Raw genomic sequence first — 13,398 nt, 5'->3', positions numbered from 1 at the left:
ATTTTATTTTTTTAATTTGCACACATGAGGCTTAGTTTGTGCTGGTTAGCCCTATGGGTTTTGAACATTTTTTTTTAATGTTTATTTATTTTTGAGACAGAGAGAGACAGAGCATGAGCAGGGGAGGGGTAGAGAGAGAGGGAGACATAGAATCTGAAGCAGGTTCCCGGCTCTGAGCTGTCAGCACAGAGCCCGACGCGGGGCTCGAACTCACGAGCCGTGAGATAATGACCTGAGCCGAAGTCAGACGCTCAACTGACTGAGCCACCCAGGCGCCCCTTGAAAAATGTTTAACGCATTATTTTCACCATTATGGCGTCATAAATTCTGGAAAAGGCAAAAGTATATAGACAGTAAACACGTTAATGCTATCTGTGGACTTGGGCGAATGGATATGAGGGTCAAATAGGTGAAGCACGATGTTTTTTTAGAATGAGCAAGGAAGTGTTCTTCCTGTTTCTATTTTCTGGAAGAAATTGTAAAAACTTGCTATCATTTTGTCTGTAAGTATTTGGTGAATTTGCCCAATTGAAATCATCTGGGTCTCTGGTGCTTTCTTCCTTGGAAATTAATTATTTCAATTTCATTAGTAGATATAAGGCTGTTCAAGTTAATGTTCCTCCTCTGTGAGTTTTGGCAGTTTGTGTCTTTCAAGGAATTAGTCTGTTTCATCTATCAAAGTTGTGGGCATAGATGTTTTCAGTTTTCTTTTTTTTTTTTTTTGTTTTCAGTTTTCTATTATTATCATTTTAATGTTCATGTGATTAGTAGTGAGGAACCATTTTTCATTTTTGATATTGGTAATTTGGGTCTTCAGTCTTTTTATGTTGGTTAACCTCTCTATGGGTTTATTAATTTTATTGATCTTTTGGTTTTGCAGATTTTGTCTCTTGGTTTCCTATTTTCATTTTCACAGTTTCCTACTCTTGATTTTATTTTTTCCCTACCACCTGCTTTAGGCTGAAATTGCTCTTGTTTCTCTCATTTCCTAAGGTTTAAGCTAAATTTACTGCTTTTAGATCTTTCTTCTTTGCTAATGTGTGTTTAATGTTCTAAATTTCCCTCTAAACTCTGATTTCACTGCATCTCACAAATTTTGAGAAGTTATCTTTTCTTTAAGAAAAAAAAAATTTTAATGTTGATTTATTTTTGAGAGAGGGAAAGACAGAATCTGAAGCAGGCTTCAGGCTCTGAGCTGTCAGCACAGAGCCCAACGTAGGACTCGAACCCAGGAACCGTGAGATCATGACCTCAGCCAAAGTCTGACGCTCAACAGACTGACCCACCCAAGTACCCGTCTTTTTTTCTTTCTTTCAGAGAGTGAGAGATTGCAACTAGGGGAAAGGGGCAGAGGGAGAGAGAGTCAACCTTAAGCAGGCTCCCCGCTCACTGTGGAGCCCGATGTGGGGCTCAATCCGATGACCGTAGTATCATGACCTAAGCCAAAATCAAGAGTCAGATGCTCTACTGACTGAGCCACCCAAGCAACCCAAGAAATCGCCCTTTTATTTTCGCTTAATTCAACATATTTTTATATTATGTTCTTGAGCTTTTTCCATTACCCATCTATTATTACAAAAGTGTTGCATAATATCCAAATATTTGGGAATTTTCCAGGTATCATTTGTTGATTTCTCTTTTAAATTTCATTGTGGTCTGTGAACATATTTTGTATGATTTCTATTTTTTAAAAATTTGTTATGGTATAGCTTATGGCCCAGAATGTGATTTATCTTGGGGAATGTTCCTTGCAAGCTTAATAAGAATGTATATTCCACTGATGTTGAAAAGAGCATTCTATTAACGTCAATTAGATCAAGTTGATAGCTGTTGCTGTTCAAGTCAACTGTATCCTGTTGATTTCTTACCTCCTTGACCTATCAAGTAGTGACAGAGGTGTTGAAGTCTCCAACTGTAATACTGGATTTGTCTGTTTCTCCTGTTACTTTAATCAGTGTTGGTCTCCTACAGTTTGGTGCTCTGTTGTTCAATCATATTTAGGATTTTATGCGTTTTTAGAAAATTGTTATTATTTATTCATGTTTATTCATTTTTGAGAGAGTGAGAGAGAGAGAGAGCACGAGCTGGGGAGGGACAGAATGAGGGGAGGGCAGAAGATCCTACGTGCGCTCTGTGCTGATAATAGCGAGCCCGATGTGGGGTTTGAACCCATGAGCCGTGAGATTGTGACCTGAGCGGAAATCAGACGCCTAACTGACTGAGCCACCCAGGTGCCTCATTGACTCCTTTGGTATTATGTCTTCTTTTTATGCCTGACAAATTTCCTCTCTCTGAAGTCTACTTTGTCTCGGATGAACAACATAGATATTCTGGCTTTCTTTGATTAGTGTTAGTATAGTGCATTTTTCTTTCATTATCTTCAAAGTATCACAGTCTGAATGTTTCAAGTAGATTTCTTGTGCGGTTTTGCCCTTTCAGGAAAAGTCATTGCTTTTCAGCGTGCTCAGTTTGTTTCTTGTTGTAAGGACCGAAGTGATGACTTCCGAGCTTTTTATGTCAGAGCTGAAACTAGAAGTTTTACTGAAAAATCAACATCTTCGAGGCGCCCGGGTGGCTTAGTCGGTTAAGGGTCTGACTTCGGCTCAGGTCATGAGGTCACTGCTTGTGAGTTCGAGCCCCGCACTGGGCTCAGACGGCTCAGAGCCGACAGCTCAGAGCCTGGATGATTCTGTGCCTGTCTCTCTCCGCCCCTCTCCAGCTGACACTCTGTCTCTGTCTCTCTCTCTCTCAAAAATAAGTAAACATTAAAAACATTTTAAAATCAACATCTTGAATCACTAAATTCTATTCCCGAAACCAATATTGCTATATATGTTAACTAAAATTTAAATAAAAATTTGAAACAACAAAAAAATAAATCTTACTTTTAGATGTTTCATGGCTTAATTAAATAAATGGTGACTGAGCTTGTATTTTGTAAAAATCAACATCTTCTTTCTCTCCAACATGTATAAAGATCCTTCCCTTTTTTTCTCGCATCCTCTTTCAGAGGGTTGCCTCAGCAGAGTTGTTTGATCTCTGAGAATACTGTTTTCTTCTTTATATCACAGCTGTCTGACTTTTAAAATTCTCATAGGGCTGTACAACCTCACTTTCTACCCAGAAATTCTACTAATTCTCACATCTGGTTCCCAACAATGATGTCAGCTTCACTCATGCCTTTGTGGACCATTCTTATATACTTTCTTTTTTTTAAAAAATTTTTTTTAACGTTTATTTATTTTTGAGAGAGAGACACACAGTGCGAGTGGGGGAGGGGCAGAGAGAGAGGGAGACACAGAATTTGAAGCAGGGTCCAGGCTCCGAGCTGCCCACACAGAGCTCAACGTGGGGCTCGAACTGACAAACCGTGAGTTCATCACCCAGGCTGAAGTCAGAGGGACGATTAACTGAGTGAGCCACCCAGGCACCCCTTACATTTTTATATACTTTCTTGTAGAGATTCCACTGTGTTTTTTTTTTCCTTTTGCTTTCCTTTGGAGGTGCTCCAGAGTGTCTGTCAAGTTACATGAATCCCAATTGAGAACCTAATTTAAATTCCTTCTCCTGGGGTCCTGAAGTGCATAAAAAGTAAAGGTTTAGAATTTGGGGTAGGTGAACATCCCGTTTCAATGTTTCTCAACAGTCAGGGTATGATGGCCTGTGCAGATCACAACAGATGACAGAGAACTGTATAGATTTTCATGTAACCAAAGGGATAGTGGGAGACATTCCAGAGTTGGCCAGGCTAGGGTTGGACGATATCTCAGGAACACAGCTTAAAAAAAAATAAAAAAGGCCTTTCTACTCTGTCAAACCTAGCGTTTTGGGGTTTTGCCTCTTGGTTTCAAGATGGATGCCCCATTTGTCTCTCTCTCTCTCTCTCTCTGGGGTGGTTGACATCTCTATTGCTTTGAAGGTGGGGGGCAGGTGCTCAGGAGCTCTTGGTGGGGCGGGCCTCTTCCTCTTCACCGTCACAGGCTTCTGGCTGCGAGGGATGGAGCTGACTGTGTGAATGGCAGCCACGTACGGATCTGGGTGGTCCTTGTTCTTGTGGATCCTGTGCCTGATGCTTCCAAGGGTGGCCGAGGCGTTCTTGTTCGTGGTGGTCCACGGGGCTAATGGGTTTTCCCTGGAGGGATCTCCGCTTCACGGCCACCACTATGCGTCTGCCATCAGCCCCAGGCTTCTCGCCCACAGTGTAGAGGTGAATCAGCCTGTTGTCGTTAAAGGAGTTGGGAGCCTTCAGGTTATTGGGGTCGGTGCTGAACGTCTGCTTGTTCGTCTCGATCAGGAAGCTGGAACTGTTCCTCGGGACCGTCCATTGGAGGTGGGTGGATGTGGCGACAGCTCCCTTCCCTATGGCAGCCCGAGTCGGAAAGTGCAGCTATCTCTTAACAGGAAGGAGAAAGGAGGGCCCCTGTTAAGCTCTTTGTTTATAACCAGTTATATCGTATGGGCACCCCTAGTGGAAGAGAGACCGGGGAAGTGAGGGGAGCCTCCCCAGGAGGTGTGCTCGGAAGAGGGAGTTGAGGCTGAGTGTGAAGTAATGCGTGGCTCACCCAAGTTTCTGCAACAGTACACTATGTCACTTGTCCCTTACCACAACCGTCTGTCATAGAAACTGGGTGGTGGAAAGTCTGATGTGGATTGAGGGGCAAGTGTTCTGACTTTGATATCAGTATTTTTCTTCCTTCTTGTCTTTCAAGACGTATTGCATGATTCTGTTCCTCCATGAAACTGGGCCACGCCAGTCTCATTTCATGCGGAAACTCTTTATTTTCTAGGCAAGCGTTTTAAATAATAAAGTTTTGATATCTACTCGAAGGCATTCTTTTTTCTGTTGATAACTTATTCATGCAGTTCTTGGTGATGTTAATGATAATCATTGTGTATTTTCAAGAAGAGAATACAGTTTACCCTAGAAATAACTCTGAAAAATATCTCTGATCCAGTCCTTCAGAAATCCCACACTGAAAAAATTCAATTGTGCCCCTTATTTCTTGTTTTTGCTCTTTTTGTCGTCAAAGATAAATATTGACAAGGGGTAAACATTTTGACATGAGAAAAAAAGAGTTGAAATCTCAAATAGACTAAAAGGTAAAGGATGGAGTAGTCAGTTTAACAAAAAAGGTATATAAATGGAAAATGAGCATATGAAAATGTTTTATCTTAAAAGATAATAAAAGAAATGCAAATGAAACCAACAATGAAATTCTTTCATCCATAAATTTGCAAATTATAAAATATTAATACCCAGCTTTAACTAAAGTTGAATGAATTAAGTCGCCTCATAGAGGCCTGATATAAATTAGTATAAGTTGACACAAGTTTACTGGAGGGCAATATGGAAATCTGTATTAAGGTTCTTAAAAATATTCGTAGCGCATGAGCTATCCATTCCACTTCTAAAAATGTATCCTAGCAAAATTAAGACAAATGTCCACTGGCACATAGCCAAAGTGTAATATTTTCAGTGTTACTGACGGCAAAATGTCTATAGCATGTACGTGTGTGTATATGGAGGGAGACTAAGTAACCCACAACAGAAATTTGTTTAAACTTGTTTATGTAAAAACTATTGTGGTATATATATGGAATCAGACCTAGCTTCCACAGGAAACAGAGATGATACACTTGAAATAGGATAATTCAAGAAGGCTTTATTTACAGGCAAGAGCTTAAGGCTAGTAGTAGCCAAGATATTATTACGTATCTTATAAGTATAAGAGTATAAGAGTAAAGTATAAGTATAAGAGAAAAGGGAAGGAATGTTGTATAGAGTTGGTTGCTCTTAATGGGGTGCCTGGGTGGCTCAGCCAGTTAAGCGTCTGACTTCGGCTCAGGTCATGATCTCACGGTATGTGAGTTCGAGCCCCGAGACAGACTGTGCTGACAGCTCAGAGCCTGGGGCCTACTTCAGATTCTGTGTCTCCCTCTCTCTCTGCCTCCCCCACTCATGCTCTGTCTCTGTCTCTGTCTCTCTCTTAAAAATAAATACACATTAAAAAAAAAGAGTCGTCTGTGACCTTCAGTTGAAGAAAATAGCCAGCTACAGGTTACCTTCCAGGGAGAGAACCAAGGGAATAAATACCTTGTCTCACAACCCTCCCATCTCTGCAGTCTACTGCCAGGGCTCCGCTGGCCAAACTCAACAGGAAACACGAAATACTTAAAAATAGTGGAAAATGGATCTGGAGAGGGTGCCAAGCAGAAGTCATCCCAAACAGTCCACTCCTATTGATTCACAACATCCACTCTTGTATTCCATTGGAATAAAATCTTCATTATCCTAACAGAGGAATATATGAACTCCCATTAACTGCTGTATCACGGCAGGATGAGAAAAATTCCTTTGTCTTCTCACCTGAATTGTAAAACATTAGGAAACCCCAGGGTTCAAATAATACAGTGTGGTAAAGGGGTTAGTTACACAAAATATAGCTGTCTTAGGTTTCACTTCTGTAGATGGTTTTGCTGGCTAAGCTGATTATCATAGCTACGTTCTTGTACCACATATTACATGTGCTCTTATCCTTGGCTGGCATGTCAGTTGGATGGTAATGTTTACTAGGCGGGGGGAAGGGGGGGTGGGGTAGTCAAAACTTACAGCCTTAAAGGATTTGAGTCTTGGATGTCTGGTTTTTACTGCAGTCATTCATGGATCAGGACTCTTGAGTATGGTCAACTAAAATATGCCCTGGTGAATGCCCTTGGGTTTCAACATGGTCCTTTTTGACTTCATTGTGTAGCAGCAACCACATTTCCCCCGGGTAATCAGAGTAAATCACTGAATAAATCACCAGTATAGTGACCTTCTTCTGCAGTTGGTTTAGTGGCACAAGAAACCCCAGATGACCATGTATTCATCTCCACTTCTGCTCCTGGGACCGTATCTGTGTTCTCTGATGCAGGGATTTCTCCTTTGGCCACTAGGATATCCACACCCACGGGGCCCAAGTTTGTAATAACCGGAGCAAAAATAATTCCAGTTATTAGATATAAGATTCAATTTTTTAATGTTTATTTTTGACAAAGAGACCACATATGAGTGGGGGAGGGGCAGAGAGAGGGAGACACAGAATCCGAAGGAGGCTCCAGGCTCTGAGCTGTCAGCACAGAGCCCGATGCCGGCTTGAACCCACGAAGCATGAGATCATAACCTGAGCCAAAGTCGGACGCTTAACCAACTGAGCCACCCAGGCGCCCCTGGATATAATATTGACGGTTGCCGAGGTGGTTTTCCTCCAGCTGGTACTATAACTGAAACTTTCTGCTCTCCACATAAAGCCAGCTGCTTTGGGTAGAAGGAGCACCTGGCAAGGCCTATGAGATCAATGAGCACTGGAAAACATTACTGCCCGTGGGAGAGGTCATAAAAGGGGACTTTGAGAAAGTCCACATACTAAAGGTGAAACTTGAACCCTCCACCATCAGCAGAACAAAGACCAGCAGCCCTCAGACTCCCTTGGCAAGTGTTTCAAAGATTATTTGTGAAGACCGAATTTCCTAGAGAGAAGATCCACACTGACTGACATTTGGGGGCTTTTCAATGAAAAAGTTGTTTGGCCATCTGATTGTTTATGAAGTCCCTGGGCAGACAAGGCTTGCCCCTGGACAAACACCTTCTGATCAACTTTTTGTTATCTCAACTTTAAATATGAATGGGCTATCAAGCATCACCAAATGTTTAGAGAAAGCGATCAACACCAACAAAGAGACCAAACCGGCGCCTGGGTGGTTCAGTTGGTTGAGCTTGTGACATTCCTTCAGGTCATGATCTCATGGTTTGTGAATTTGAGCACTGCGTTAGGCTCTGCGGTGACGGTGCATAGCCTGCTTGGGATTCTCTGTCTGTCTGCCCCGTCCCTGCCCTCTCTCTCTAAAAATAAGTAAATAAACTTTTTTTTTTTTTTTTTTTTTTTTTTTTAAGAAAAGAACGTAGAGGTTCTTGGGTGTCTCAGTCAGTTAAGCTCTTGACTTTGGCTCAGGTCATGATCTCACGGTTCGTGAGTTCGTGCCCCACTTCTGGCTGGCTGCTGTCTGCGCAGAGCCCAGTTTGGATCCATTGTTCCCCTCTTTCTCTGCCCCTCCTCAACAACTCATGCTCTCTCTCTTAAAAATTAATAAACATTTAAAAAGAAAAAAAAAGAACTTAACTTGTATCTTCATGGATTAAGAATGAGCTTTTGGACAAATACTGTATGATTTCACTCATGTGGAATTTAAGAAGCAAAACAGAGGAACATATGGGAAGGAGAGAAAAAGAAGAGAAGAGGGAAACAAACCACAGGAATCTTTTAAAAATAGAGAACAAACTAAGAGTTGATGGAAGGAGGTGGGGGGGATCGGCTAGATGGGTGATGGTTACTAAGGAGGGCACTTGTGATGAGCACTGGGTGTTATATGTAAGTGATGAGTCACTGAATTCTACTCCTGAAACCAATAGTACACTGTATGTTAACTAAAATAAAAAAGAAAGATGAGCCCTTGGACATTAAAAATATGATTAAAAATAAGAAATTTGATTAAAACATTGGAACGTTCAGTCATGGAAATATTCTAGTTATTGGAATAAAAAAAGAAAACAATTTATAAGAAAGACAAAAGATTTTTTTACAAAATACAGAGGTAGAACAGGCAAATAAGGATTTCTGAAAGTGATCATTTTCTTCCCAGAATAATTTTCCATGTCTTATAAAAAATAATACGAGAACATTCCCCAGAATCAATGGACTTGAATCTCCAACCTGCATGAGTCCCATGAGAGCCCTGCACAATGAATGAAAGAAAAAAAGTCCCTCTCAGTTTATTTCATTTGGAACCTCAGAAGTCCAGAAATAAAGAGAAGATCCTAAATTAGTACAGAAAAAAAAAAAAAAAACAATTAGATCACTGACGAAGTATATGAAATAAGGATAACTTTGTACTTCTGTGCAATGTCTGAGGTTGGAAAACAGTGGAACGTATCTAAAACAGAAAACAAAAGCTGTATATATGTAAAAGATTCTTTTTAGAAATATAAAAGCAGGACTCAGGTGGCTCAGTCGATTAAGCATCAAACTTCGGCTCAGGTCATGATCTCATAGTTCATGGGTTCAAGCCCCGCGTCAGACTCTGTGCTGACAGCTCAGAGCCTGGAGCCTGCTTTGGATTCCCTCTCTCTCTGCCTCTGCTTGTGCTCTCTTTCTCAAATAAATAAACATTTAAAAAAATTTTTTTAAAGAAAAAAAAGAAATGTAAACGTTAGCATCAGAATAAAGAGGTAAAAAGCCTCTGGGGAATGGAGTAGAAAGGAGAGTACAGAATTGCTATTTACTTATTTATTTTTGTTATAAGCCTAGTAGATCTATTTAATCTTTAAAATGGTCTGAAGTTACAAATGAAAATTACTTTAAAAAATCAGATGCGTAGTAGGCTGGATCAGATAAACTTTGAGATTACAGCTAGTTTTTTCTTCCAAGAGTTGGTTAGGTGTCTTGCAATTGACCACAATATGGAATATTCCCTTGCATAAAGGCATGAAAATTATAAGAATATTAATATTAGGTATAATTTTTTCTCGAAAGCAGCAGAATAGAATTAAAGTAAAAATATTCTCAGTGTATTGATTGCTGACTGAATACCGGGCATTTTGCATAATTGGTGACTGATTTTCACAATAAACCTGCATGTCAGTTCAGACTTAGAAACTGAGATTCAAATAAGTTAGTGGCAGAGCGGGGTTTTGAAATCAATTAATTTGACTACAAAATCCAGAATCCTCTCTCATGTAGACTGCTACTTGGTCCCAAAATACAAACCGATCCCGAGCTCTTCAGGCTTTTGCGTAGGAGAGAATGAAGAAAATGTACTTTTAGTGGATACAGTTTCAGATTTCAGTGTCTTCTATGGGACATTTACTAAATAATAGTAATAGTAATAATAATAATTAAACACTATCCTCAGGCAAAATTTCGGCATGAGGTTGAAAATTCGCAGTCTGTAAATAGTGGAAATATCCTTGTCCTCCGTACTTTTTTTTGGAGTAGTAATCCTTGAGCGGACCATCTTTAGTGGGTACCTGGCAACACAGCAAGGGACATCTAAAGCCTTCGAATAAATACAACTCATTGTTTTGAAGTCGTAGTTTTATTTAGTGGAGCATAATTAAAGACATTATTTTCCATTAAAACAAACAGGTGATGGAGTCACGTGCAACATTGCCTCAAATTTTAAAGATGAAAAAAAAAGACACAAGACTTCCATGACGCTTAGGAGTTGTAGTTGGCTTCTTCAAGCTACACAAACTGAATCCTTTGGGCTTTCCATTTCCTCTCCTATGACATTGTTGAAGGACTTCTCAGTGGACAATGTAGATGTTCTGCTGGGTGTGTAAAGCCTGCGTGTAAGGCCAAGTTCACACTGGTTCATGTCTTGTCTCATGCTCATACTAGCTCTGTGAATCTGAACAAATTCCTTAACTCTTCTGAGCCTGGGTTGTTAACTCGGGAGATACTAACGATCTCACAGGGTTGATGATGGATTACATGACATGATCAATGTAATGTGCCCAGTGCGTAGCAAATATTTAATACATGTTAGACCTTTCCTCTTCTCTCCCTACTTCCCATTCACATTTATTCCTCAGAATTCTACAAAATGCGAATTCACCTGGATACCTGTGCTGGTCTCCTAGAGACCTCAAGTTGGAGCAATTCAATAAGCTTCTAGAATCACCTTTTTCTCTCATCCTCCAAAAAGACTTTGGTTCAATTCATATGTTCTAAAAGTAATTTTTTTAAAAAGTTTTTTATACATATCTCCTCTCCTCTTTATAACAAAAGATATATTACTTATGGAAGGAATTATCCTTACTTGAAAGACAAGGAAATTGTGGCTTAAAGATATCAGTGCCTTTCACAAGGTTTCACAGTAAATACAGAGCCTGGGACTAAGATTCTTGAAATAGAAGCCTGGGAACCCTAAGTTTTGCCTAAGCCCCCCAGATTTTCTCCTTACCTTCTTCTTTGTATGATGTCCTCCATATCATTTCCAGTGCATTCTACCCCTGGTTAGCACCTTCATCCCTGATTGGCCCAATCACAGCATTCCCATCACTGAGCCATGAAATAGCTCTTTCCCAGCACAGAAGAATCACCTTTTTCCAAAAACAGTTGGTGGATGGAAGTGCTCCAGTTCCTCCAAGTAAATCCCCAACCTTTGTCCACCAATTTGTTCTCTGGTCTTGAGGCTCTGATAACACAATCACAAAATAATTCAACGTCGAATGTTCCAAAAATCTGAATTATTCTCTCATACCTTTGATCACCTTGCTATGCTAAGGATATTTACAACTTGGGGCGCCTGAGTGGCTCAGTCACTTAAGCATCAGACTTTGGCTCAGGTCATGATCTCATGGTTTGTGAGTTTGAGACCCACATTGGGCTCTGTATTAACAGATCTTTTGAATCCTCTGTCTCTGTCTCTCTCTCTCTCCCCCTCTCTCTCTCTCTCTGCCCCTTCCCCGATGTCTCTGAAAAATAAATAAATGTGAAAAAAAGAATATTTAAAACCCACAGATAATATGAAAAATTATACTAAAGTTGACAATATTTTTCTTTTCCTACATATTGTAAACCTTCCTAACCTAGCTCAATAATTCTGCCTAAGTAAAAAATGTATTGGAACTGCATCTTCCTTGTCTTTTCCTTCATCCTTTTTGGTGCTGATAGGGAACAAGGAAATGTCCCAAGGTTAGAAGGCAGGAAGGTAAAAGAAAATCAAGTGGTCTGGTCAATCTACTGACTAGTCTGTGAGTTCTTGCATAATTAGGAATTGGCTGGGTAATTTCCCTTTGAGGAAATGTAATCACCTATTTCTTGGAGCAGACCTTCGATTTGGAATCCCCTCATTAAATTGCATCTCTGAATTTTGCTAATTTCACGACTCATCAGCATATCTGGCATCCAGAAAATTTTAGGTGCATTCTGTGTTTAGGAAGGGGGTAAAAAACACCTCCCCCTCCCGAGACCCCTGGCAAAGAGCATAGATTCTGAGGAAGTCCTCATGACTCAGAAACAAAAATGCCCATTTCTACGATGAAGGCATTAAAGATAAAGAGGGAATCTTAGTATTTCATCTTTGTTCTTATTTATTGTCACTGCCTATGCAGAGTGTCTAAACTTGCTGCAACTAATTAGATTACCTGGGCGTCGATTTGAAGACATTAGGGCAAGAGCCTGTTCCTTACAGGGAATTGGATATTGGTTATCCTCAGAAAATAAAAAGTACAGATCTATCCTCTGAGATTAGAATTTTATAAACTGTCTTAGTTATTGAACTATTTTAAAATGTAGCTGAATTTAGCATAATTTAGCATAACTTAATCTGGATCTTCAGAACAATAATCAGAAAAAATAATGAGCTATACAAAACAGTTAAAAACAAGACGCTGTGCCTGGATGTATAAAAGTTCATAATTTCTCACAGAAGAGAGGATTATAAATCAAAATATTCCATTTAATTTAATTGTACGTGCCCAGGGAAGTATTTTGGGAATGGCAGGGGGAGAAGGGTTAAAAGCGAAATATTTACCCTAAACACACCCCACAGCAGTTTTTAATTTTCTCATAATATAATCATCCCTCTTCTCCCCGACTCCTGGTTTTTCTCTAAATACGCTGTTCATTCCCATGACAGTCACTTTTGGTGGTTTAAATAAAGGGACTAATTAGATGCAATACATGGTTGAGAGTTTCCTGCTTGCTTGTTTTGTCGTGTTTTAGTTTTCATGTATTTCGCAAATAATCACGTTGTATCTACTACTTCCATTAAGCACTGCAGGGGACCAAAAAATTGAATGTGGCCCAGAGAGACAGAGACGGCACGAGTGGGGGAGGGTCAGAGAGAGAGGGAGAGCAAGAATCCCAAGCAGGCTCCAAGCTGCCAGTGCAGATCCTGTCTTGGGGCTCGAGCTCACAAAAGTGAGATCATGACCTGAACTGAAACCAAGAGCCGGTCGCTTCACTGACTGAGCCACCCAGGCGCCCCTAGATTGATCTGTGTATTTCAGCAAATGTTAACAGTGGAGTCATGAAATGAATAATCTTGATTCTTCTCTTCAGACTTCATTGATTCAACAAATATTTCTGAGTACCTATTGCATTAGAGGCCCTGTCACACGCCACTTTGCAATCTAAAGAATTGCCTCTTATTCCCTCAAATAGCCGAAGGGAATTATATGGAGAGAAAATTCCCATCTGCTCTTTTATGACTGTCATTGGGTCTACTCATTAAAGAACAGGATTAAATGTCATGGTGGCTTTTTAAAAAAAAAGTTGGTAAAGTGAGGAGGATATTTAAAAGATATGTAAATCAGACCCTATGTTGGTAATGGGAGTATATTGGTGCAACTAT

General features: G+C 40.1%; 1 protein-coding gene across 1 annotated transcript; it reads right to left on the bottom strand.

Moving 5' to 3' along the window:
- Nucleotides 1-290: 290 nt before the first annotated feature.
- LOC125931269 (60S ribosomal protein L28-like) lies at nucleotides 291-10,425 on the bottom strand. Its single transcript, XM_049643229.1, is given in 4 exon segments — nucleotides 291-327; nucleotides 3,902-4,108; nucleotides 4,110-4,387; nucleotides 10,291-10,425. Coding segments are annotated over 4 exon segments (657 nt in total).
- Nucleotides 10,426-13,398: the final 2,973 nt, after the last annotated feature.

Source organism: Panthera uncia, chromosome X (genome assembly GCF_023721935.1).
Source record: "Panthera uncia isolate 11264 chromosome X, Puncia_PCG_1.0, whole genome shotgun sequence".
NCBI classification, from domain to species: domain Eukaryota; kingdom Metazoa; phylum Chordata; class Mammalia; order Carnivora; family Felidae; genus Panthera; species Panthera uncia.
Note: the sequence above shows the minus strand (reverse complement) of the source record. Positions and strands in the feature narration are given on the sequence as shown.